The sequence below is a fragment of the Microchirus variegatus genome (genome assembly GCF_963457635.1).
Source record: "Microchirus variegatus genome assembly, chromosome: 6".
Lineage (NCBI taxonomy): Eukaryota > Metazoa > Chordata > Actinopteri > Pleuronectiformes > Soleidae > Microchirus > Microchirus variegatus.
The window spans coordinates 886,381-910,084 of record NC_139807.1 but is presented as its reverse complement, the minus strand read 5'-3'; the positions used below and the strand labels follow the sequence as shown (position 1 = coordinate 910,084).

The 23,704-nt window shown below is 40.0% G+C and overlaps 3 protein-coding genes across 3 annotated transcripts in view; 1 reads left to right on the top strand and 2 right to left on the bottom strand.

The window, feature by feature from the left end:
* Positions 1-7,467, top strand: part of arhgef6 (Rac/Cdc42 guanine nucleotide exchange factor (GEF) 6) — a gene marked incomplete at its 5' end in the record, with an annotated part of 27,333 nt that extends 19,866 nt beyond the window's left edge. Inside the window, 6 exons of the mRNA XM_083891152.1 lie at positions 1,239-1,259; positions 3,120-3,216; positions 4,297-4,389; positions 4,485-4,584; positions 4,726-4,780; positions 5,716-7,467. Coding sequence (XP_083747278.1) covers positions 1,239-1,259; positions 3,120-3,216; positions 4,297-4,389; positions 4,485-4,584; positions 4,726-4,780; positions 5,716-5,841 — 492 coding nt within the window. The 3' untranslated portion in view covers positions 5,842-7,467. The remainder of the gene's footprint in view (positions 1-1,238; positions 1,260-3,119; positions 3,217-4,296; positions 4,390-4,484; positions 4,585-4,725; positions 4,781-5,715) is intronic.
* A 2,612-nt stretch (positions 7,468-10,079) lies between these two features.
* Positions 10,080-12,187, bottom strand: cd40lg (CD40 ligand; the record flags this gene model as incomplete). The annotated part of the gene is made up of 4 exons (XM_083891377.1): positions 10,080-10,447; positions 10,549-10,638; positions 11,607-11,634; positions 11,990-12,187. The coding sequence occupies 4 exons, from the start codon at positions 12,185-12,187 to the stop codon at positions 10,080-10,082; spliced, it is 684 nt and encodes a 227-aa protein (XP_083747503.1).
* Positions 12,188-13,834: 1,647 nt separating this feature from the next.
* tmtops3a (teleost multiple tissue opsin 3a) lies at positions 13,835-23,471 on the bottom strand (the record flags this gene model as incomplete). Its single annotated transcript, XM_083891376.1, has 4 exons — positions 13,835-14,062; positions 15,920-16,153; positions 21,461-21,789; positions 23,078-23,471. The coding sequence occupies 4 exons, from the start codon at positions 23,469-23,471 to the stop codon at positions 13,835-13,837; spliced, it is 1,185 nt and encodes a 394-aa protein (XP_083747502.1).
* Positions 23,472-23,704: the final 233 nt, after the last annotated feature.

Here is a 23,704-nt window from a genome sequence, read left to right as displayed (position 1 = left end):
TCGTTTACCACATTAACAATGTATAGAGTGTATTTATGATTCATTTAATGTTATATTCATTGGAAAAAAGTGCTTTTCCTTCAAAAATAAGGACATTTCTACGAATTCATCCGAACGCGTTCATTCCAGTAACAGCAGAGGCATTTGCTCAGTCTGACTGGCACCGAGTGACCTACTGATTTTTACCCGCGACGATTGCTCAAGTTCACCTTGAGATTTTTTTTTTACGTGGGAGGGAGAACATTTTTTCACACAGTCAGCAGTACTGAGAAACCCCACGCTGCAGCAGTGTACGCTAGGTTTCTGAACATCCCTGACTCTATATATATATATATGACCTCTTCCGTGCCCACCGTGAGGTGAGAAGGAAACGGGCTTTGCAGCTGCAGAGATTGCATGCGTCTTCGTCTAAATACATAATACCCCCCGTCTTCATTGAGCTGCATTTATTTTGTCTTTTTTTACATGCAAGTCATTTCCAGAGCCTGGGTCGTGGGAGATTTTTTTTTTTGGGGGGTGTTGCCAAATTAATTTTGGTCATTTTCTTCCAGCTTTTTACTCAAGATTTATGTGTAAGTGTTTTAACACGAAGGCAAACATGCAGTATGTCTTTTTAGTTTAGTTTAGTGTATTTCGAACATGTGAAGAATAAGGACAACACAAAAGAATTAATGGAAAGAAAAGGAAAAATAGACGAATAATAACATAATACACATAAACATACACATAATATAAACATACAAAATAAAGCAACAAAATACAGTTAAACATGTCCAAAAGGAGTAGTAAGTAGAATAAACTTATCTAATACTACCCCTTTATCACATATTAACTTATATCTGTCATACTGTAAAGTTTAGACATTTTGCTTATGTATTATTATTATTATTATAATAAATACAGTATGTCATACTGTAAAATGTACACATTTTATATTATTATAATAATTACAGTATATCATACTGCACATTTTACACATTTTATTATTATTATTTATTATTATTACTCTTACAGTATATCACACTGTACATTTTACACATTTTATTATTATGATTTATTATTTTCATTTGCGTTGTGATGGATTTTCTTTAAAAAAATAATAATAATAAAGTTTACACTTAAACACTTAAATATATAGGTGAAGTGTAAATAAGCAGCAGTGGATCACGTCTTTCTTTCATCAGATTTTTCATGCACATTTCCCCTGTTTCTCTCTTTCTCCATCTTGCCTTCTGTAGAGGATGTCTTATATCATGAAGGTAAGGGTAGATCTGGCTCTTTCTCTGTGTGTGTGTGTGTGTGTGTGTGTGGCCTGCCGGTATGCTGTTGCTCTGTTTTCACCTCTCCTTCACTGTCATCTGTTGGTTTCCTGTTTCTGTGGCACTGCGTGTCTGCATTTTCATTCTCACTCTGTGTAGTCGGTCAAAGAAGCCTCTCGTTAAAACCAAGAGAGAGAAAATGAAAAAAAAAAACTCTCTGATGCTAAAAAACATGCAGTTTTTTGTTCTTACTACAGGTGCTATTTTTGGAAGTGTGCGTAGTCGTTCAACCCTGAGCACACTTGCACTTGCACTTACAGGCGTACCACAGTGTTTTAATAATCAGCCGTGCAAAATGGCGTCAAAGGTGCATTTCTGTTTCTTCCCATGTGGCCCTAAAATAAACACTCTCTCTTACACACTGGAACTTTTGGCTTCTTCAAATGTTCCAAACACACAGTTATTCCTCCTGAGTTTTTTTGTGTGTTTTTTTTAACCACCTGTTTTCCTGTTTCAACATGGTTGTCTGAGCTTCTCCTTTCCAGCCGAGGAAGGTCACGTTACAAATGACTTCCTGTTAGGTGTTACGAGAGGACGTGTCACACGTGTACAGTCACATTTCAGCACTTTGTTTGTTTCTGAGGAAAAAGCCATCGTGACCGTTATCAGACGTCATCCATAAAACCAAATTCTTGTGATTTGTTGTAGTAGTATGTGTGTTTCCATATACTAGTGCAGTGCCTGTGCAAAATCAGATTTTTGCGTGTGTTTTTAGTCATTTAAAATCTCCGACCTCGCAGCCGGAATCATCGTTTATTCAAAGTCTAAAGGCTGTTTAAAGTAGGCGGGGCTATTCCAAGTGTCGGTTTATTACACATCACGTTTTACATTTACGTTTTGAATAGTTACTGCATACCTGTGTTTGTTGGCGTGTTGTTGCAAAATCCGCTGACTCATTGTAATGCAAGCAAACCACATTTAGCAAAGTCTGCTGACTCATTTGAATGCAAGAAAACCGCATTTAGCAAAAAATCTGCTGACTCGTTTTAATGCAAGTCAACCATTTAGCAAAATCTGCTGACTCATTGTAATCCAAGCAAACTGCATTTAGCTAAATGCGCTGACTAATTTTAATGCAAGTCAACCGCATTTAGCTAAATGCGCTGACTCATTTTAACGCAAGTGAACCGCATAACTTTTTGCTCTTGGATTAGGGTTAGCGTTAGCGTTAGCGCACAGTGCTGTGTGATTGAAAGGGGGCGTGGCTACAGTAGAGCAGCCAAAGCCCAACGTGTGCTTCTTTTAACGATATATATTTAACGATATCGTTTGCGTTACTGATCCAAACAACGTCAAACTTGCCTCTGCACTCACTCGTGCTTGTAGAAAGACGCGTGTTGAGTTTAAAATCAATCGGACTATCGGTTCGAGAGATATGCGAGTAGAGATACTATATATCTCGACTTCTGAAGTCAGCGGTGTGTAAATGTCTTTCATATCAAGTTACAAACTCCTATTTCTTTCCAAATGAAACATTAGGGTTTATTTTTTCTGTAATGCAGGACTCGGGTTAGCACAGGTGGATCACATGGGCGCTTTGTTCCCAGTCATCATCACCACATGCTTGCCTGCCTTGTTTGTTGATGGTATTTTGTGTTACTTTGATGTTGTTTGTGTATAAGGGATGTGCGTCCCTGTGAAGCTTGCCTTCTGTTTGGTTTGGAGTCTTGCCCTCTTTTTACAGGTGTGTGTACCTTGTGTGTGTAGCCGTGTACGTGTGCGTGTGCATGCGCGAGCGAACTCTGTGAAGAAGCGATGGTGGACTAATGTTGTTGTTGTTTGGTGCCGTCACTCCTTTAGGACTCCAGCAAGAGTCCACGGCCCATGAAGAAGTTCCTGCCCGGCAACAGGAAGAAAGAGCGCAAGCCCTCTGATGACGAGGTTCACATAAGGAAAAGTAGGACGTTTGTTTGTTTTTTGGAGTTATTTTGGGGGTGTTACTTACACACTATGATGTGTATATATATGTATATATATATATACATATATATATCACTTTTATATATCACTATTATCAGTATGTATTAAATATACAATATACATGTATATTTTGTACTTTATCATTGTGTATGGCACCCGCACAAAGAAATACTGCGCTAAAGTCCTCGGCTGCCATAAGATATATGTATATATTTAAATATATATGTATGTATATATGTGTATATATGTGTATAAACATATATATGTGTATATACATAAATAAACATATATATGTGTATATATACATATATACGTGTATATACATATATGTGTATATTTATGTATATATGTGTATATAAATATATTTATATATGTTTCTGAATATATGTATATTTATGTATATGTATATATACTGTATCTACATACATACATGCATATATACACATACATAAACATATATACATACATATATACACATATATATATATATATATATATATATATATATGCATATATATATATACATATATATATATATATATAAATTTGCACGTTATATATAAATATTTATATATAAATATAATTCCATCATGATATCGCAATAAAGAAATTCATGGTCATACTTTACAGAATTTCAAAGTAAAAGTGCTTGTTTTGATATGGAAATAGCTTTATGTCACCATTAAAACATATATATATATGGTGCAAAATGTCAAAAAATTGCATAAAATAATAACAATACTAATGTTGACAACTGTAGTTAAAGCGCCAAACAAGCTTGTGTTTAAAAGGGAGGTCAAATACAGAAAATACCGTTTTATCCAGTTTTTTCAGGTTAACATAGACTTTAAACGATGCCACGACCCAGAGTCCCCGACTATGACAGACATGGAAACCACAGAGCCTGTGATGCCCTGAGACTTTAGCACAGTGCTGCACATGTGACACCTCGGCGTCCTGAATCACACTAATGAAAGTGTGTGAAAGTGTCGATTTATTATTTCTGTTGATCATCATCATCATCATCATCATCATCATGTGTGGTTTATTGTCTCAGGCACGGCTGCTCTGGAGGAAGACGCCCAGATCCTCAGAGTGATAGAGGCGTACTGCACGGGCGCCAGTCTGCACCAGACCACCACAGGTCAGTGTGTGTGTGTGTGTGAGTGTGTGTTTACTTTGATACCTTTGTACTGATGCAGCCATCATTAATGTGTGTGTGTGTGTGGGTGTGTGTGTGTGCAGCGGTGAGGAAAGAGTGTGTCCCTCAGGTGCTTCTGCCAGAAGAAGAGAAGATCATTGTGGAGGAGATGAGGAGTAACGGGCAGACGGTCATCGAGGAGAAGTGAGATAAATTTGACTTTCATTCACTCAAAAGCCCTGATTTCCTCTGTGTTTACATTCACAAATATGATGTTGATCCCGTTTGAGCCGCTGAGGCTTGAATCTCTGGAATGACCTCAGCGTTCTGCCTGTTTTCCTTCAGGAGCCTTGTTGATGCCGTGTACGCGTTAAAGGATGAAGTTCATGAACTGAAAAAGGTGTGAGTTTTTGGTTAAATGGCTCTAAAAGTTGAATGTTTGGTCAGTAATGTCATGATAATGGGAGGTGAATGCTAATGTTTTACTGTTTTTTTGTTGTTAGAAGTCATTCTTCTCATACGCTACCGTTCAAAAATATGGGCTCACTTAGAAATGTTCTTATTTTTTAAGGAAAAGCACTTTTTACTCCAATGAATATAACATTAAATGAATCATAAATACACTCTATACATTGTTAATGTGGTAAACGACTATTCTAGCTGCAAACATCTGGTTTTTAATGGAATATGTACATAGGTGTATAGAGGCCTATTTCCACTGTTCTAATGGTACATTGTGTTTGCTAACGGCGTTAGAAGTAGTGCTGGGCGCTAGGTTAACGCACGACGCGTTTCCACTGACGACTGACCGGAAAAAGACACGCGTGACGTAATGTTTACGTGTTGCGACACCGGAGTCCAGGCACCGTTTACCAGTTAGCTCCGTTAGCTCCGTTAGCTCCGTTAGCTCCATTAGCTGCGTTAGCTGCGTTAGCTCCTTTAGTGCCGGTTAGCGTGCCTACAGTCGAACTGGTGCGGTCTGTTTATTAAAGGAAAAGAGCAGCGCTACAAATAACTAGCGTACCTGCGAACTGCGTATGTGTGTCTCTGTTTTTAAAGTTTAGCGTTAGTTAGGGGCTCATTTTAACAATCGGGGAGTCACGTAAACATGACGTCACGCGCGTCTTTTTCCACTCAGTCATGATGGAAACGCGTCATGCGTTAACGTTGACGCCGTTAATAAAAAAGTCATTATTTCTAATTTTCTCTTCATTTTCCAACTCTTTTGATGAATAAAAGTCTGACTTTTAATGGAAAACAACAACTTTTGAACGGTTGTGTAAATACTTTTTGTTAAATGTTGCTTAAAACGCACCTTTTTCTTTTTTTTTCCAGGAGAACCGGTGGATGAAGCAGTTCCTGGAGGAGGAGCAGAAGTCTCGCAAAGAGCTGGAGCGACTGGTGCGAAAAATGGCCAAGCAGAAGAACGACTGTGCGTGGGAGGACGGCGGCGGTCACTGAGCGCGTGCACCACCTTCGTCATCATCATCATCATCATCATCAGTGTGCCGGTGCTTGTATGGATACGTTTACTGTATGTGAGACAGGGAAGATCCTTGTATATCTGTGTGTTTTGTGTCTCCATATTTCAATCTCACATTACAAGAGTTGGACTTCTTCCCCCCCTCTCTCTCTCTCTCTCTCTCTCTCTCTCTCTCTCTCTCTCTCTCTCTCTCTCTCTCTCTCTCTCTCTCTCTCTCTCTCTCTCTCTCTCTCTCTCTCTTTTCCCTGACGATGACACTTGAGGAGTTCCTTGGCTTTTTTTTTTTTTTTTTTTTTGAAGTGCTGGAGCTTGATTTGATGTCACGTTGGACTCTTCTTCGTCTTCACGTACGCCTTCTTGCCTGAAGCGGCTCATTGAAACACAGACTGGTGAAATGGGACGTTCCAAACATCGTCCTCTTCGCTCCTCGAACCGATTCCGAAGCACATCCACGTCTTTTGCATGCACTTCTCCGTTCGCCGTTACCAGGGGAGGGGGGGGGACCATCTTTTCACGCGTGATGTTTTTGTTGTCGTTGTCATATTTTTATTTTATTTGTTTGATTGTGTAACCGTTACATCCCACGTTCCCAGACTGATCTGCGTCCATCGTCGGGTCGAGGTGCGAGCATGTGTGCGTGTGCAGTGTTCTACTCTATCAGGGATGCAGCTGCATCGTAAAAGTTGTCTCAAACCGTCACCCCCTCTGCTCGTCTTACTACAGTATATCCAGTTATAATGTTTGTTTTTTTGCCATATTATTTGAATAGCCCAGCGTTTTTCTCTGTTATTTATTGCACACCCGTTTAAGCGCGGCGTTTGCCTTTTTTTGTAGATACACGCAGGAAAACAACAATCGCAGAAATATAGGAAACACGACTGTAACGTCGAGGGAGACGTGTTTGACGGCGTAGAGTTTAGAGTTTTATTGTTGAAGTGCCTCCCAAAGCGAGTTTCAGACCACATTTGGGTCTCGACGTGTTGAAAGTGTAGGCGATGGATTACTGTAAACGGTGTTTACCGGGCCCGCGGTACACGTCGGAACACTGTTCTCCGTTCATGCTAAAGCTAAATGCTAATGAAAATGCAATAAGTGACTGCTTTTTTTTTTTTTTTTTTTACCTCTTTAAGTTGAGCCTCATTTGGGGGGGAAACAAATGCAATAATGAATGAATTAACACAGATTATTATTAACCAAAAAAAGGGCTGTGCTATGAGGTTTAGCCGCCGCCGTAGTTAGGTTGTTTACGTTGCCTTTAATTTAATTATTGTTCAAAGATCTTGGTCCCAATCTTTTCATCCAAATGTTATATCGCGTACAGAGACGACGACGACGACGACGTTCTCTTCACCGCTAACACAAACTCTGCTGCCTGTTTAAAAAAATAAAATAAAATTCACATATCACATACTGTGCTTTTAAATCCCAGTGGCCTCGTGAAGCACTTAACTGGTTTCAACTGCGTCTCCAGACCACACTGTGTGTATTATTATTGTTGTTTATTGTTTATTTTCAAAGGTTCTATGCAATTATTGTGATGCTTTTTTTTTTCTAGACACTCTGTACTTTGTTTGGTATGGTCATTCTTTTTATTAAAAAACAAAATATATATTATATATTATATATATATATATATATATAACAAGTGCAGTTTGTTTCACCAAGTGATGAATGGAACACGTTGCAACCATTGCGCCGCGTCTGCGTTTCCCTCCCGTATCTGTGCGGAAAACCCAGCACGACAGGCTTTTCCATGCTGTGTGTGTGTGTGTGTGTGTGTGTGTGTGTGTGTGTGTGCGCGCGCTTCAGGAATTTGTAGGTTGTTGAGATTTGGTTGCCTGCCTTGGCGTCGCGGGGTGGAAGGAGTGACTAGAATAGACGACATCCTGTGAGAGTGTGTCGCCTCTGCAGCTCTGTGCACACACACACACACCTCCATAGATAATCAGAGTTTCCGTGCTTTGGGTTTTTAAACTTGCACTTGTTAGATTTGACTGGCGAGAGGAGGAGGGAGGGGGGGGGGAGTAGAACCTTCTTTTTTTAGTATTATTTATGTGTATATTACTCACTCGCTTATTTCTAAAAACCCTGCGTATGAGTCACTGTGCACGTTGACGTTACCAAGGAAAAAGGTGCAGCCGGTCGATTGCATTAAAAACAAACAGGAAGTGAAGTGAACTCTCGACTCGTGGTGCGTTTTAAATAGATTCTTTCACACAAAACAAATGATGCTAACACTTACCACTTACTAGGTGCTTACTAACATATATAAGTCGCATACTAGCCCTTTATTAGTAAATATTAAGCAAGTATTATTCTACATAACCTTATTCTACCTCTATTACAACTTGAATTCAAATTTTTCCTACATAAGGTGTTAATACGTGCTTAATATTTAATAATAAAGGGCTAGTATGTTGTATATGTTAGTTAATGGTGAATATGTGTTCCCTAATCTAAAGTGTTACCATTATTCAATTTCGTGGCCAGATTAATGAACAATCTGTCGCTTTTTTAATCTACTACACTGATGATTTTAGTCCAAATCACTGTGACGTCTCAAATCTTGTCACGGCTTTTGCTGGAAATGACATTTTCAACAATCAAATCCCATCAGATTGAAATAATAATAATACTGGTTAACGTCACACGCCATAAGGAAATGAATGTCAATGAATTAAATATATGACAAAAGTAAAAAGTGCAACAGATAATAACAACGTTGTGATCGAAGCGAGTCGTAGTTTGAGGCATGTGCGCGTTAATGGTGCTGCAGAGGGTTAAGTTAACCCTCTCAAGTGGTAACTCGTCTTCAGTGGGTCTGATTCTTGTGGCAGAGCCTCATGAGAAACGGCACATTTTGTTTGTGTGTGGGCTGTTGTTGTCCTAGAAATTCAAACCACAGTCAAAAAAAAAAAAAAAAAACGAGCAAGAATGCAGCGTACGCTCGAGTCTGTGCGAGTAAAGTTAGGTTCCGAGGAATCAAACAATACGTGTGCACTCGTCTCATCTCGGTGACTCTGACTCATTGTGATTCAGACCTAAAACCATTTGTTTTTTCCACACAGCTGCGTGACTTCAATATATTATGTTTGTTTCAGTCCTGCTGTTTTATTCTAACGTCCGTGTCTCCTTTACAGATACAAAATAAACTGACAATTTCATGGCAATAAATACATAAGAGAGTGATTCACAATACACAAAACAACACACAATTACACTGCCGTTCAAAAGTTTGGGCTCACCTATACAATTTGTTGTTGTGTTTTCTGTTAAACGTCAAGACTTTTATTCATCAAAAGAGTTGCAAAATGAATAGCTTTTAACGCGATTAGCAAACGCAATGTACCATTAGAACAGTGTTTCCCAACCCTGGTCCTCAGGGAACTCTGCCCTGCCATGTTTTACATGTTGCCCTACTCCAAAAACACCTGATTCAAATAAATGGTCAGTTCGTCATCGAGCTCTGCAGAAGCCTGATAACGAATGATGTCAAATTTTCTTTCAAATAATTGAATGTTTCAACTTTTGTTACAAAAAACTTTTGTCAATTTTTTAAAATGTTATATTTCAACTTTTGTTCACTTTTTTTTTCTTTTTTTAAAAATGTTATATTTCAATTTTTTTCAATTTTTTTTTCCAAAAATTTTAATGTTTCAACTTTTGTTAATTTTTTTTTCAGAAATGTTATGTTTAAACTACTGTTAAAAACATTTTTTTTTATTATTATTTAATGTTTCAACTTCATTGTCCATTTTAAAAAAAAAAAAAAATGTAATGTTTCATCTGAATCAGGTGCATTGGATCAGGGCAACATCTAAAACATGGCAGGGCAGTGTTCCTCTGAGGACCAGGATTGGGAAACAATGCATTAGAACACTGGAGAGATGGTTTCTGGAAATGTGCCTCTATACACCTCTGTACATATTCCATTAAAAACCAGCTAGAATAGTCGTTTACCACATGTATAGACTGTATTTCTGATTAATTTCATGTTATATTCATTGAAAAAAAAGTGCTTCCTTCAAAAATAAGGACATTTCTAAGTGACCCCAAACTTTTGAACAGTAGTGTACTAGTCCTTTAATAAATTATAGTCCATGTACGATGTGGCCTCGGCTCTGAAATCCACAAAAAGACGGCGATCAATCCTCAGCACTGATCTCCACGTCCTGGTGTTTGAATCAGCCGCGCACACACACACACACACGTGTCCCTACAGTTTGTACATCCCAAAGACCGTGGCTGTGTCCTCGTAGTCCACCAGTGAAAGCTTCTCTGTCCACACGCTCAGCTGGTTCCCCTCCTGCAGTCTAACCACCTCTCCCTGCGCGGCGGTGCACAGGCGAGGGACGGACGCGTCCCCGACGTCGCAGTAGGCCTGCATCAGAACCCTCTCGTCCCCCGCGTGGCTCTCCCTCAGCATGACCCTGCTGACCTGAGGCTTCTGCGAGTCGCCCTTGGAGAAGGTGACTCTGGAGTAGACGTAGTAATCTCCGGGCTGCAGCACCGTCAGCCAGCTGCTGTGGTAGTAGTTGATGTTGCTAAGGACCGAGTGCTTCATGTCCCACTGCAGATAACCAGCTGGAGACACACGGAGACATTTTATTTACATATATATATATATATATATATATAAAGTAAAAATCACATTTGTTTATGAAAGAAACTAAATGCTTCCTCACGTTCGGATATTGACGCTGTTTCCCCTTGAACCATCATTCTTGCCAAGGCTTTGTAGTAAGTTTCTTGTTTTTCTGACGACAGAGACGCAGCTGGAGGAGAGAGAGTCAACGCTGGGTCAGCGACAGATTCTGTATGAATCTACACTATCGTTTAAAAGTCACCTAGACACTTAAATGTCCTTATTTTTGAAGGAAAAGCACTGTTTTTCCAATGAATATAACATTAAATGAATCATAAATACACTCTATACATTGTTAATGTGGTAAACGACTATTCTAGCTGCAAACGTCTGGTTTTTAATGGAATATGTACATAGGTGTATAGAGGCCTATTTCCACTGTTCTAATGGTTAGAACAGTGTTTCCTAACCCCGGTCCTCAGGGAACTCTGCCCTGCCATGTTTTACATGTTGCCCTGCTCCAAAAACACCTGATTTAAATAAATGGTCAGTTCGTCATCGAGCTCTGCAGAAGCCTGATAAAGAACTTTTGTAAAAAAAAATTTGCAAATTTTTTAATGTTTCATCGTTTGTTAAAAAAAATACTTTTGCCATTTAAAAAAAAAAATTATATTTCAACTTTTGTCAAATTTTCTTCAAAAAATTTAATATTTCAACTTTTGTTAAAAACAATTTTTTCAAAAATGGATTGTACTTTTTACAAAAACTTCAATTTTTTTTTATTATTTAATGTTTCAACTTTTGTCCATTTTTATTTATTTCTTCTTATTTTTTTTTTTTTTCAAAATGTAATCTGAATCAGGTGTGTTGGATCAGGGCAACATCTAAAACATGGCAGGGCAGTGATCCTCTGAGGACCAGGGTTGAGAAACACTGAGTTAGAAAACCCTTGAAAACCCTTGTATTTTGTATAAAAGTCATTATTTCTAATCTTGTCAGTGTCTTGACTATATTCACTATTCAATTTTGCAACTCTTTTGATGAATAAAAGTGTGACTTTTAACGGAAAACACAACAAATATTGCATAAGTGAGCCCAGACTTTTGAACTTTCTGTGTATATTTTCTTTAAAAAATAGGAAATAACAAAGATTTCTACCTTTTCCTGCAGCTGGTTGATGTCTCACCTGTAAGAACAAATCAAGATGAGTGGTTAAAAGACGCAGTACAATGCAGAATTTGACTTGAGTGTTATTACACCTCGGCAGCTCGATGGAGAGCATTTCCTGTGCTTCACATGTATCTATAGGTGAGAGGATCTATTTCTGTACGGAGAGCAAAAGCATGTGCACGTATATTGACCTCGTGCTTCATGTGTTGAAATAAAAAAGTTTATTTGTATAAACATATACATATATGTGTATGTATATGTATATATAGCTCAGGTCCAATTTAAAAATATTTTAATTTATTAAACTGCTCATAATATAATAATAATAATAAAAAAAATGCTTCAGTAAAATCATTTTTTCTCTCTTTTACCTTGTCATTGTTGTACAGATAGATGAATCCTGCGACTGACAGCAGCAAATGCAGCACCACTACAATCACCAGGTATCGGAGCAGAGGCTTGTTGTGGCCTGGCCTGGTCAGTGGAGCCGGGATGAGGACTTGATGGGACCTGTTGAGGCGCGGAGGCACCGGCGGTGGAGCCATGCTGCTCTGGTAAGTGTTGATCATGGTGGAGAGCGGTGGTGCTGGTGGTGGAGGTGGAGGTGGAATCTAAAACCTGCCTGGCGTCCGTGGCATCCCATGCACTTGTGAGCCTCTGTGCTCTCAAGCAACTGAGTTTTACTCGCTACTTCCTGGAAGCTGTGAAGTCTGCAAACCTACAAGGGACGTGACCTTTGGTGACTTCATGTGTGCATGCGTGTGAAACACCTTGTTCTTTTTTTTCTTACCCTCTGTCATGTCACCTTGCATGGGCTCAGTATTTTCATGCCAACATAAAAGAATAAAAGCAAAAGCATTCCAATGAGGTGCAGTTTTTCAATTTGTCAAATCTAATCCACTTTATTGTCCCCACAGGGAAACAGCCACCACATACACTACCGTTCAAAAGTTTGGGGTCACTTAGAAATGTCCTTATTTTTGAAGGAAAATCCCTTTTTTTCAACAAATATAACATTAAATGAACCAGAAATACACTCTTTACATTGTTAATGTGGTGAACAGCTATTCTATTTCTCTAAATGAAATTTTGAGCCGATCGATCCATGTACGGCAATGTAACGGGGCACTTCCTGCTTTGTGGCGAAATTGGCGGCAAAATTCAAAATGGCCGACTGCCTTTTTGGGGTCAAGTTCATGTTTGTAGACGTGTTCAGTGTCAGTCTCTTGTCTCTCGCGCAAAGTTTCGATCACATCGGTCAGTGTGCGGCAAAGTTACAGGCCACTTCCTGCTTTGTGGCGAAATTGGCGGCAAAATTCAAAATGGCCGACTGCCTTTTTTGGGTCAAGTTCGTGTTTGTTGACGTGTTCGGGGTCGGTCCCCTGTGTCGCGTATGAAATTTCGAGCCGATCGCTCAATGTACGGCAAAGGTAAATTTGCAAAGGTTTCGATGGTTGCCGTGGCCACGCCCCCTTTTGAATCTGTGAGACCTTTCGATCACTTTTTATCTTTGATATGTTTAACAGAAAACTTGAATGTATTTATTTTTAAACGTTGGCACGATTAACGTTGCTCAGACGGGTTTGCAAATCGCCAAAGATGGACGGCTAATTCAAAATGGCCGACTTCCTGTTTTGCGCCACTTTTTGTATTTAATATATTTATTTATTATTATAACACAACAGTATGTTATTTAAGAACCATGTGTATGTATATATATTTATATATTTATATATATATATATATATAAATATATATATTGTGTGGCTCCTATTTCATGGGGTAAATGAAAAGCACGATCAACGATAAAATGGTCATTTTTATTCTTATGCAAACGACACAAGACATTCATTGGTTTTGTGCTTTGCTCAGAGTGTCTCAGAGACTGGTGGTCAAACCTGCACATGCACGATGAAAGATAATTATTTAAAAAAACATAAACAACACTTTGTACATTGGCAGTATTATTACATATAAACGACCTGCACGTGAGGTGAAAGTGCATTTAAGCCAGTGTTTTGACTATTTGAGTCAGGTGTGTTGCAGCAGAGGATCATGATCAAAAACATGCAGGACCAGGAGTTTCATTGCACTTTTACTTTCAAATGTCAAACATTCATTGTCAGTCATGTGTCATATATCATTGGCAGAGATTGGGAAAACTAAAGGTTATTTTCCCCCACAGTCTGTCGTTAAAAAGATAGAAAATGGAGCGACTATGGAGTGAAATGGACGACGAGCGCGTGGGGCTCGCTGTGTCGGCTGCAGTGGACGGCGTTCCTGGAGCTGCTGTGGGTTCGAGGCTGCGCGGTGCTGACGGACGTCTGTCGATAGAGGGGGAAGAAGTCGGAATGCTGCGCCCTCGGGATCTGGTGCACCTCCTCTTGGACGTGATGGGGCTCGACTCTGCTGCATCTCACCAGGGACACAAAGCATCTGTAGAACTGCATTACAACAAAAGAGAGCATTCAAGTAAGTGCTCATTTATTTTGCGACATTTGCAGTTAATTTAAAATAATAATAATAATAATAATAATAATAATAATAATAATAACAAAATCTAGCTGTTTAAATTAAAACTAGAATTGATACAGGAAGGGGACATTATTCTATGTTTTTATGATAAAACATGTTGTTATTGTTTTATTATGTGTTTAAGTTGTATTTTTTAATTGCATTAATTATTTTATTTAGTCTATAATATTTTCACTTTTTTTCTTTTGTTTTCTTAGTATAATTTATTGTTGGTTCCGCGTGTCCCTTGTTGTGGTGGGGGACCAGAAAAGGGACGGACCGGGAGAGAGCGAGAACGCGGCCTCGCGGGAGTTCGTCGTTAACTTGTGATCCGTGAGTAGAAAAATATAAACGTCTCGCTGTTCTGACGAAACGGTGTCTCTTTATTTGAAGAATTGACTTAGACTTGTAACCCGCGCTATAAGTCAGGGTTACACATGTAACAATCTGCTTTTTTCTTTGTGTTTCCGGATTTATTTTGGTAATCCGAGTCTTGTTTCTCGTCACTTCCTGTCCCGCTTCTATCTCGTCCACTCTAATGTGATTCACCTGTGCTTCTCAATCTTTGATTTTGAATTGTTCTACTACTACTTATTATTATAATTATGGTGATGATGATGATGATTATAATAATAATAATAATTATTATTATTCATAAACCACTGAAATTATTCCCTGTCTCAAATCTGCCACCTGAGTCCTCATAAAATGCTAAATGGTCTTCCAGGTGGCAAAATGTGAGTCAAGTAGCAGTTAGCCACTAGAGGGCGACTCCACTGGCTGAAAAAGTTTGACTTCTATCTATAAGAGGCTCTACTTATTATCTACACTTGATTTGCAGTCCAATGTCAATCCTTCAATATGAGCCTGGTTCAATCATGAGGCTTCAAATTGGGAGTTGTAGTTTTTAAACCGAGAAACTTTGACAGTTTCTTTCATGAAGAAATGTGAATGCATTGAAAACATTGACCCAAATATGTGTTTGGGACATATAACATGTAATATAATGGGCTAAGACAGAGGTCTCAAACTCACAGTATGATAGTTCACATCATTTCAAAATAAAAGTCTTGCGCAGTTTGCAATATATAAGCATTTATGAGGCGCAATTAATCTGTTATTGAGGCAAAAACATACATAAGTCATAATCATTATATTGCTATTAGGTGGCAGATAAATCTAGGGCTGCAACTTATTTTAACAAACTATCGAACATATTTCAAAGTTAATTTGTATGTTTAGGAAACGCTAATCGACAGTTATGTTTTCCTCAAAGACCAAAACTATTATATATGAAATTATATACTATTATATATAAATTAGTTTATTGGTAAATAATCGATAAACTGGTGCAGCCTTGGATAAATTACAAGTAAACTAAGAAAACACATAATTAATGTCTCAAGAAATGTGCTAAACATGATTTTTAAGCAAACACATCATTTCCACATGACAAACCTGACTGTTATTCATAATTAAGCTGACTCTCCCACACACACACACACACACACACACACACACACACACATTCAGTTAAGTCTCCTGTCGCGTTGCCTGGACACATTTGTCACTTGTGTATGCAGCACATTCTTTAATTAGGGCTCCTTTGTGTAGACATTCATCGATTGGTGAATGTTTATGAAAATGTTTTGCCGCTTCCTCGCGGTCACCATGGAAGCAACGGCAGCCCGTGTTCAGCCACAAGCAGCCGACAAGTGATTTTTACGGAGAGCAAAGAAAGACTGTGACAGACGCCTGGGAACCATGTCAAACGACCCGTCGCTCACCTGGTTGTTGAAGAACATGTAGATGACCGGGTTGACCACGGTGCTGAACTTGGCCAGCACTGACGGCACCACGCTGACGGTGGGCGTGACCAGGCCCAGCCGCCCGAAGGTGGCCACCAGGGCCATGACGCCGTAGGGCATCCAGCAGAGCATGTAGCACGACACCATGGACAACACCATGACCAGGATGTGCTGCTCTCTGCGCTGAGCGGCCTGAAGGTTCACCTTACCCACCTGAAGACACCGTCACAAACGTGAACACACGTCGTACTGTACAATGTACATGTATGTGAACGTTGACACTCGCTGTTGTCTGACCCTAAAGACTCTGACACAGATGAACGGTGTCATTAGTTTTTAATTTAAAGACCTCAAAAGAGACTGAGGCAGTTTTTTTATGTCGTGTTTGGATCAAACACCATATGTTATGACTTTATAGACTCCTTACTACTCATCATACGTCTAGATAGCATCCTTTTTTAAGAGGGTTACTATATATATATATATGTGTATATAATATATACACATATACACAGATATACATATTATGTATATCTATGTGTATATATGTATATGTATATATGTTTATATATACTGTATATGTATGTGTATATATGTATATGCATGTTTATGTATGTATACACATACACACGTGTGTATATATGTAGATATGTACGTATATATGTATGTATGTGCATATGTGTGTATATATGTATCAAGTATATATATGTGTATGTATGTATATGTGTATATATGTATGTATGTGCATATGTGTGTGTATATATGTGTGTGTATAGATGTATATATGTGCATATATTTATGTGTATGTATGTGTGCATATGTGTATATGTGTATATATATATATATACAGAAATGGTCATATTACAGTAACTATAGAAACACTGATGGTTTAAGTTTGGCCGACAGCTATGTGACCACCACGCACACACACACACACACACACACACACACACATATGATCTCCTGGTCGCTTCATTAAATCTGTCCTGCTGTTTTCTCCTGATGCCGAAGCATCTGTGTGATAAAAATAGCCATTTTTCCCCCCGTATGTTGTGTTGCGTTGCGTTGTGTTGTGTATGAGCCACACATCATGGACCCCGAGTGTTGTGTAATCTGCAGCAGCAGCGAGTGTCACTTCCTCACATTTGATTTCATATTTCCCTGGTGGTCACCGTCGCCTTGTGTAATTACCGCTGTGATGCTCATCGCAGAGATCCTTCTCTGTCAAATTACTCCATGTCGATGAACCACGTAATTACACAGCTATTAGGTCTCTTCACCTCCGTGTGCTGTGATTATCTAACATTTTACAATTATCCCGACTGTGTGGTCGACCAGCGCTGATTTCTGCACGTCGTGACATTTGTTCAGTTAAGTTCTATTCATGAAAAAAGTAGAGTTAAACCATGTTAATCACGACTTGTTGCAACTGAAACATGACAGAATAAACCCTTGGTTAATTTGCTGTGGGAATAATGCACAACTCCTTATATGGACTTCCTGGCAGTGTGTGTTTATAGGTCACATAGTCAGGTTTTAAATATGCATTTTTCTGATGTGTTTCTGATCTGATTTTTAAACATTTTGAGTACTTTTTGCTCAGATTGTCTAGGTCATGCTGAATAAAGTGATACAAGACCCTCTATATTCAGTCTTATAGCCTCTGTATGTGTAAACGCAGTTGAAATGCTCTGTGTTTAACTCATTACAGATATTTTCCGTACACGTAGGACCAACACGATCCAGGTTTAAGCATCACATCTCTGTGATATGATGCTGCGCTGAAAACAGAGGTTACATCACTGCCTCTGACGTCTCGGCCACCACGAGGTTCTATATTCGGATCCTCTGTGTCTTTTAAGAAACCACCGTCAGTCGTAGTTGACCCCGCATTCAAGGCCACGCTAATGTGGCAGAGCTCCCATTATATCAGGTATCCGTGAGTAACAGTTCGCCTCCTCCTCCTCCTCCTCCTCCTCCTCCTCCTCCTCCTCCTTCTCCTCGCCACGATGGGGGCTCCGTTTATCAGAGCTACACCAAAGACACCCGCCGCCAATTTGGAGGCCATAATGAGCCTCTGTTTGTGTCACAGCAGCTTTATATAAACCACACTGAGGTGCGGATGAGTCACGGTAAACTGAGGCAGAAGAGGAGGTCATTACCCTCGAGAATGAAGCCAGGGACGGAATTTTCCCGCTCGTCCAAAGATGTTGGAAAATGTTGGGATTACACTACCGTTCAAAAGTTTGTCACAAAACGGCTAGCTACGCAAATGCTAATCGAAAATATCAAAATGTGCCTAATGAGGTTGCACAGTGTTTGTATTATTTTAGCCCTACACTAATGCTAATCATAGCCTCATTAGCTTACCTTTGGAAACAGGTTCGCCAAGTTAGCCCAGCCTCTTCATTCCCACCTCCCTGCTTCAGAAAGCGCAGCCGCCGCTGATGAGCCACTGCCTGCCTGCCTGGTCACAACAGCTAGCTACGCTTATGCTAATCAAAAATGTTAATAAATTGCGTTGTGCCTAATGAGGTTGCACAGTGTTTGTATTATGTTGGCCCTACGATAATGCTTATTGAAAAATTAATAAATTGCGTTGTGCCTAATGAGGTTGCACAGTGTTGGTATTATGTTAGCCCTACACTAATGCTAATCATAGCCTCGCTAGTTTACCTTCGGAAACAGTTTCGCCAAGTTAGCCCAGCCTCTTCATTCCCACCTCCCTGCTTCAGACAGCACAGCCGCCGCTGATGAGTCGCTGCCTGCCTGGTCACAACAGCTAGCTAGGCTTATGCTAATCAAAAATTTTAAAAAATGGTGTTGTGCCTAATGAGGTTGCACAGTGTTGCTATTTTGTTCGGCCTACACTAATGCTAATCATAGCCTCGCTAGCTTACCTTTGGAAACAGGTTCGACAAGTTAGCCCAGCCTCTTCACTCCCACCTCCCTGCTTCAGACAGCGCAGCCGTCGCTGATGAGCCACTGCCTGCCTGGTCACAACAGCTAGCTACGCTTATGCTAATCAACATTTTTTTATAAATTGCGTTGTGCCTTATGAGGTTGCACAGTGTTAGTATTATGTTGGCCCTACTGTAATGCTAATCCTAGCCTCGCTGGCTTACCATTGGAAACAGGTTCGCCAAGTTAGCCGCAAAATAGTAGCATGCTATTGCTAACTATATATGTGCTCGCATATTGGTGAATTTTCTATTAATTTTGCAACTCTTTTGATGAATAAAAGTCTGACTTTTAATGGTAAACACAACACAACTTGTGTAGGTGAGCTCAAACTTTGAACAGTACTGTATCTGCGTCTCGATAATGACCTTTATAACTCATCATGACATTAGAGGGAGCCTGTGAGCCGGTTACACAACCTCTGAGCTACGAGCCCGTTCTATGAATAATACACTGGCAGCTTAAGTGTCAAAATGGAGGCCGTTTAGCAGAGCCGCGTGGTGAAAGGTGGCACTTTGAACACATTATGCTGAGAAAATTACAGCTCTGTGTGTAAGTGTGTGTGTGTGTGTGTGTGAGACACCTGTTGAAAGGAGACATTGGCGATGCCACAAGTGTCAGAAAATGTGAAATATTTTCATCCACACATCACATATGAGTGGTGACTAAAAGAGGGGAAACAGCATCTTAAAGTGTCTTTTCCTGTGATCTGCCACCTGTTTTCATCCAGATTCTCCTGTGAGCTATTTTTAAACAGAACATTCCTGTACTTAAACACAAAAACCCACAGAACCATTTTTTTTAAAACCCTTTAACACAGAGCGTATACAGAGTGCACTTTGCGTTACTGTAATTACGCCATTACGGTTTGTGCTATCGGGGAAAAATGTCAACGTTTTGTGAAAGCTGAGAGGTTGCGCGTCAAAGACGACTTGTTTTTTTTTTACGGCAAATCAGTTTCTTTGTCACCAAGAAGGCGGAAAGTGAATACACTGAACAAAAGTATTAACCATTTAACAGCCTCAAAATGTCTGTTTTTTTTGCTTATTTTAACCATAAAACTAACCACAACTCTCAATATTTGGCAGTTATTTCCCATTTACGCTGTGGTCGTACATGAACACGTGTGTTAAATTTTACATTTGAACAGAATAAATCATATTTTCTAATAAAGTTTTTTGAGTTTATGACTCAATGTCCAAAAACAGGCCAAAAATGGAAACTACACTGAACAAAAATATAAAATTTCTGTCAAATATTGTTCACAAATCTGTCCAAATCTGTGTCAGTGAACACTTCTGTCCTTTGCTGAGATAATCCATCCCACCTCTCAGGTGTGGCGTATGGAGATGCTGATTAGACAGCGTGAATATTGCACAGGTTTTGCCTTAGGCTGGATTATGGATTATTTCGGCAAAGGAGAAGAGCTCACTCACTCAGATTTAGACAGATTTGTGAACAATATTTGAGAGAAATGGTTCTATTGTGTGTAGATAGAAAATGTTTGAGATTACTGTAGATTTACTGTAACATGACCACTTCTGAGTCTTGTATATATACAAACAGTATAAATATCTATGTATATATATATATACGCACACATATATACATATATATAACTCAAAACACTTTATTTAAAATGTGTTTTATACCGTTTAAATTTAGTGCTGTCAAGCGTTAGCGCGTCAACGGCGTTTAACGGCGTCAACGTTAACGCACGTTAGCGCACAACGTGTTTCCATGATGACTGACCTGAAAAAGACGCGTGTGACGTCATGTTTACGTGACTCCCCGATTGTTAAAATGAGTCTCTAAAGTAACGCTAAACTTTAAAAACAGAGGCTCACATACACAGTTACACAGGTACGCTGGTTATTTGTAGCGCTGCTCTTTTCCTTTAAGAAACAGGCCACTCCAGTTCGACTGTAGGTGCGCTAACGGTGCTAAAGGAGCTAACGCAGCTAACTGGTAAACAGTACGCTAACATGTTAACGGCAGTTAGCGGCATTAGTGGCGGTTAACGCAAATTAACGCACAACACGTTTCCATGACGACTGACCGGAAAAAGACGCGCGTGACGTCATGTTTACGTGACTCCCCGATTGTTAAAATGAGTCCCTAAAGTAACGATGAACTTTAAAAACAGAGGCACACATACGCAGTACACAGGTACGCTAGGTTATTTGTAGCGCTGCTCCTTTCGATTTCCGGCATCGCAGCACGTAAACATGACGTCATACGCGTCTTTTTCCACTCAGTCATCATGGAATCTTGTCATGCGTTAACGTGCGTTAACCTATTGCACAGCACTAGTTTAAATGTCAAATTTAACGCACGTGTTCATGTACGACTACAGTGTAAATTGTAAATAACTGCCAGATATTGAAAATTGTGGTTAGTTTTATGGTTAAAATAAGGGAAAAAAACAGACATTTTGAGGCTGTTAAAGGGTTAATGTTGGTTGTAATATCAAGTTTCAAGAAGCTTTATTAACCCTGGGGGGCAATTAGTTTTACAGCCAGTAGAAACAAACACACAGCAGCTCTCGTGTGCACTCACCCTCCTGATTGCGACCAGGATTTGCCCGTAAGAGTAGACCATGAGCAGGAAGGGCAGCAGCAGGCAGAAGACGAACAGACACAGCACGTAGGACACGCTGGCGGCCGAGCGCAGATGCCACTGCACCGAGCAGGTGGTGCCGGGTCCTTCGGGCCCGTAGCTGCTCCAGCCCAGGAACGGAGGCAGCGTCCACAGGAGCGAGTAGATCCAGGAGCCGGCCACGCAGAGCCAGGCCTTCCTGAAGTCTGAGATGTCGACCTGGGAGGAACGCAGCACGGTGGTGCGCCGCTCGTACGACAGCACCGACAGAGAAACCAGGGACACGATCCCTGCGAGAAGAACATGGAAAGAATCAGTCATTTTACTGAGGGAAAGTCGAGGAAATGTAGATGTAGATTTCTCCACCGTGGCACGAATAATGGACTCTCTTATCTTATCTTATGTTGATGTTGCCACACTGGATGAACTGAAGCGTGACATAAACCCAGCACCTGGAGTGTTTGTTTGGTTTTTGTGACCCTAAAGACTCTGGCTATAGTTTTTACAGTAGATTAGTTCCTACTATTTGTATTTGCTGTCTCTTTTAGGACCTTTTATACACACTGGACTGGCCTCTTCAGGACCAGCAGTAACTCATGGAGACCAAAACCTGGTCAGGAATGAGGCAGAACCTATTATTTTCTCAGGATCATTACCTTGTGATCAGTTACTAATTAGTTAGGTGATCATCCAGGATCTGTGTTGATTACCTACCCAGGACTTTTGTTTATTATGTACCAAACACTAATGATTCATAAGATAATCATTATGTAGTTAGAGTTAGAGTTATTAAATGATTGGTTAACTATAGTTAATTCTAAATTAGGTGATCATCAAATAATCATTCAGGTTACCTGCATGGTCTTTGAGTACTAGTTACCAAACAATAACTAACGATTAGTCAATCATTAGGTAGGCATTACCCTAATGCAAACCTCTAATGGAATAATTTTAATGAATTTTTGAAAATCAAGAAATGACCCATTTGCCCTGATGCACTTTGACAGTGAGCTGAGTTTCTTTGAAAAAACAAAAAGTATCTCGGAATAACTTGAAATTCACCATCATAATAGTCGGCATCGCCCTGAACAAGGATCTGTTGAAAATATTTGCAAACCTCTTAAGGAATCATTTTATTGAATTTTTGAAATTCAGGAAATGATCCATTTGCCCTGATACCTGTTACCTTTGAGTACTCGTTACCAAACAATAACTAACAATTAGTCAATCATTAGATAGCATTACCTAAAGACTAACTAGTCATTGTTAATACTTAACTAGTAGTCAGTTAACTATTAAAGTTACATTCAGTTAATTGTTAGTTAGTTATTAGTTATTAAGTAATCATAAGGATTGTCTACTCATTGCATTCGTGTATCAAACATTAACTAATGATGAGTTCATTTTTATAAAAATTGCCCTTAATATTTATTTTATTTTTACTGGATCACTTTTAAGAGAATCACGTGACTCCAAATGTACTTTGGTAAAGAAAAAGCGGAGATCACCAAAATGACTGTAAACTTTGTCGCGTGCAGATCAGCGGTGAAGAAACTTTTTTTTCCACGCGCCACTTACCGAAGAGTGAGTTGGCGAACCCGTACCACTTGCAGCCGCTCTCCCCGATCAGCCACCTGCCCTGCAGACTCGCAGCGAAGCTGAACGGCGTCCCGAGCACGCACACCAGCATGTCACTGACGCTGATGTTGAGCAGGATCAGGTTGATGGGCGTCCACAGCGAGCGGAACTTGGCGAACACGAGCAGCGCCAGCAGGTTGTTGAGGATCCCCGCCACGAGGATGAAGCCCAGGCAGACCGCCACCACCGTGTGGCCGGTCCGGCTCAGCCCGCCGGGACCCGGGGGAGGAGCAGCGGCGGCGGCGGCGGCGGCGGAGGCGATGATGCTGATGCTGGAGCCGGACAGGGAGCTGTCTGTGGTGCTGAAATTGCATACGCGCGTTGGGACGACCATAGCAGAATGATGATGGAGAGGAGGGAGATGATGCTGCTGTCATTAAAGTGTCAGGAGTTGACCCTCGTGGTGCTCGTCTTTATACACACATGCTGCACCATGATCACAAATACAACCCCCACCAGCAGCAGCTCACTTACTGACACACATACCTGTCTTTCTTTGACTTATTATAATAAGTTATTTCCATCCCACTGCTCATGTGCAAATACACTAAATCCACCACTTTAGTG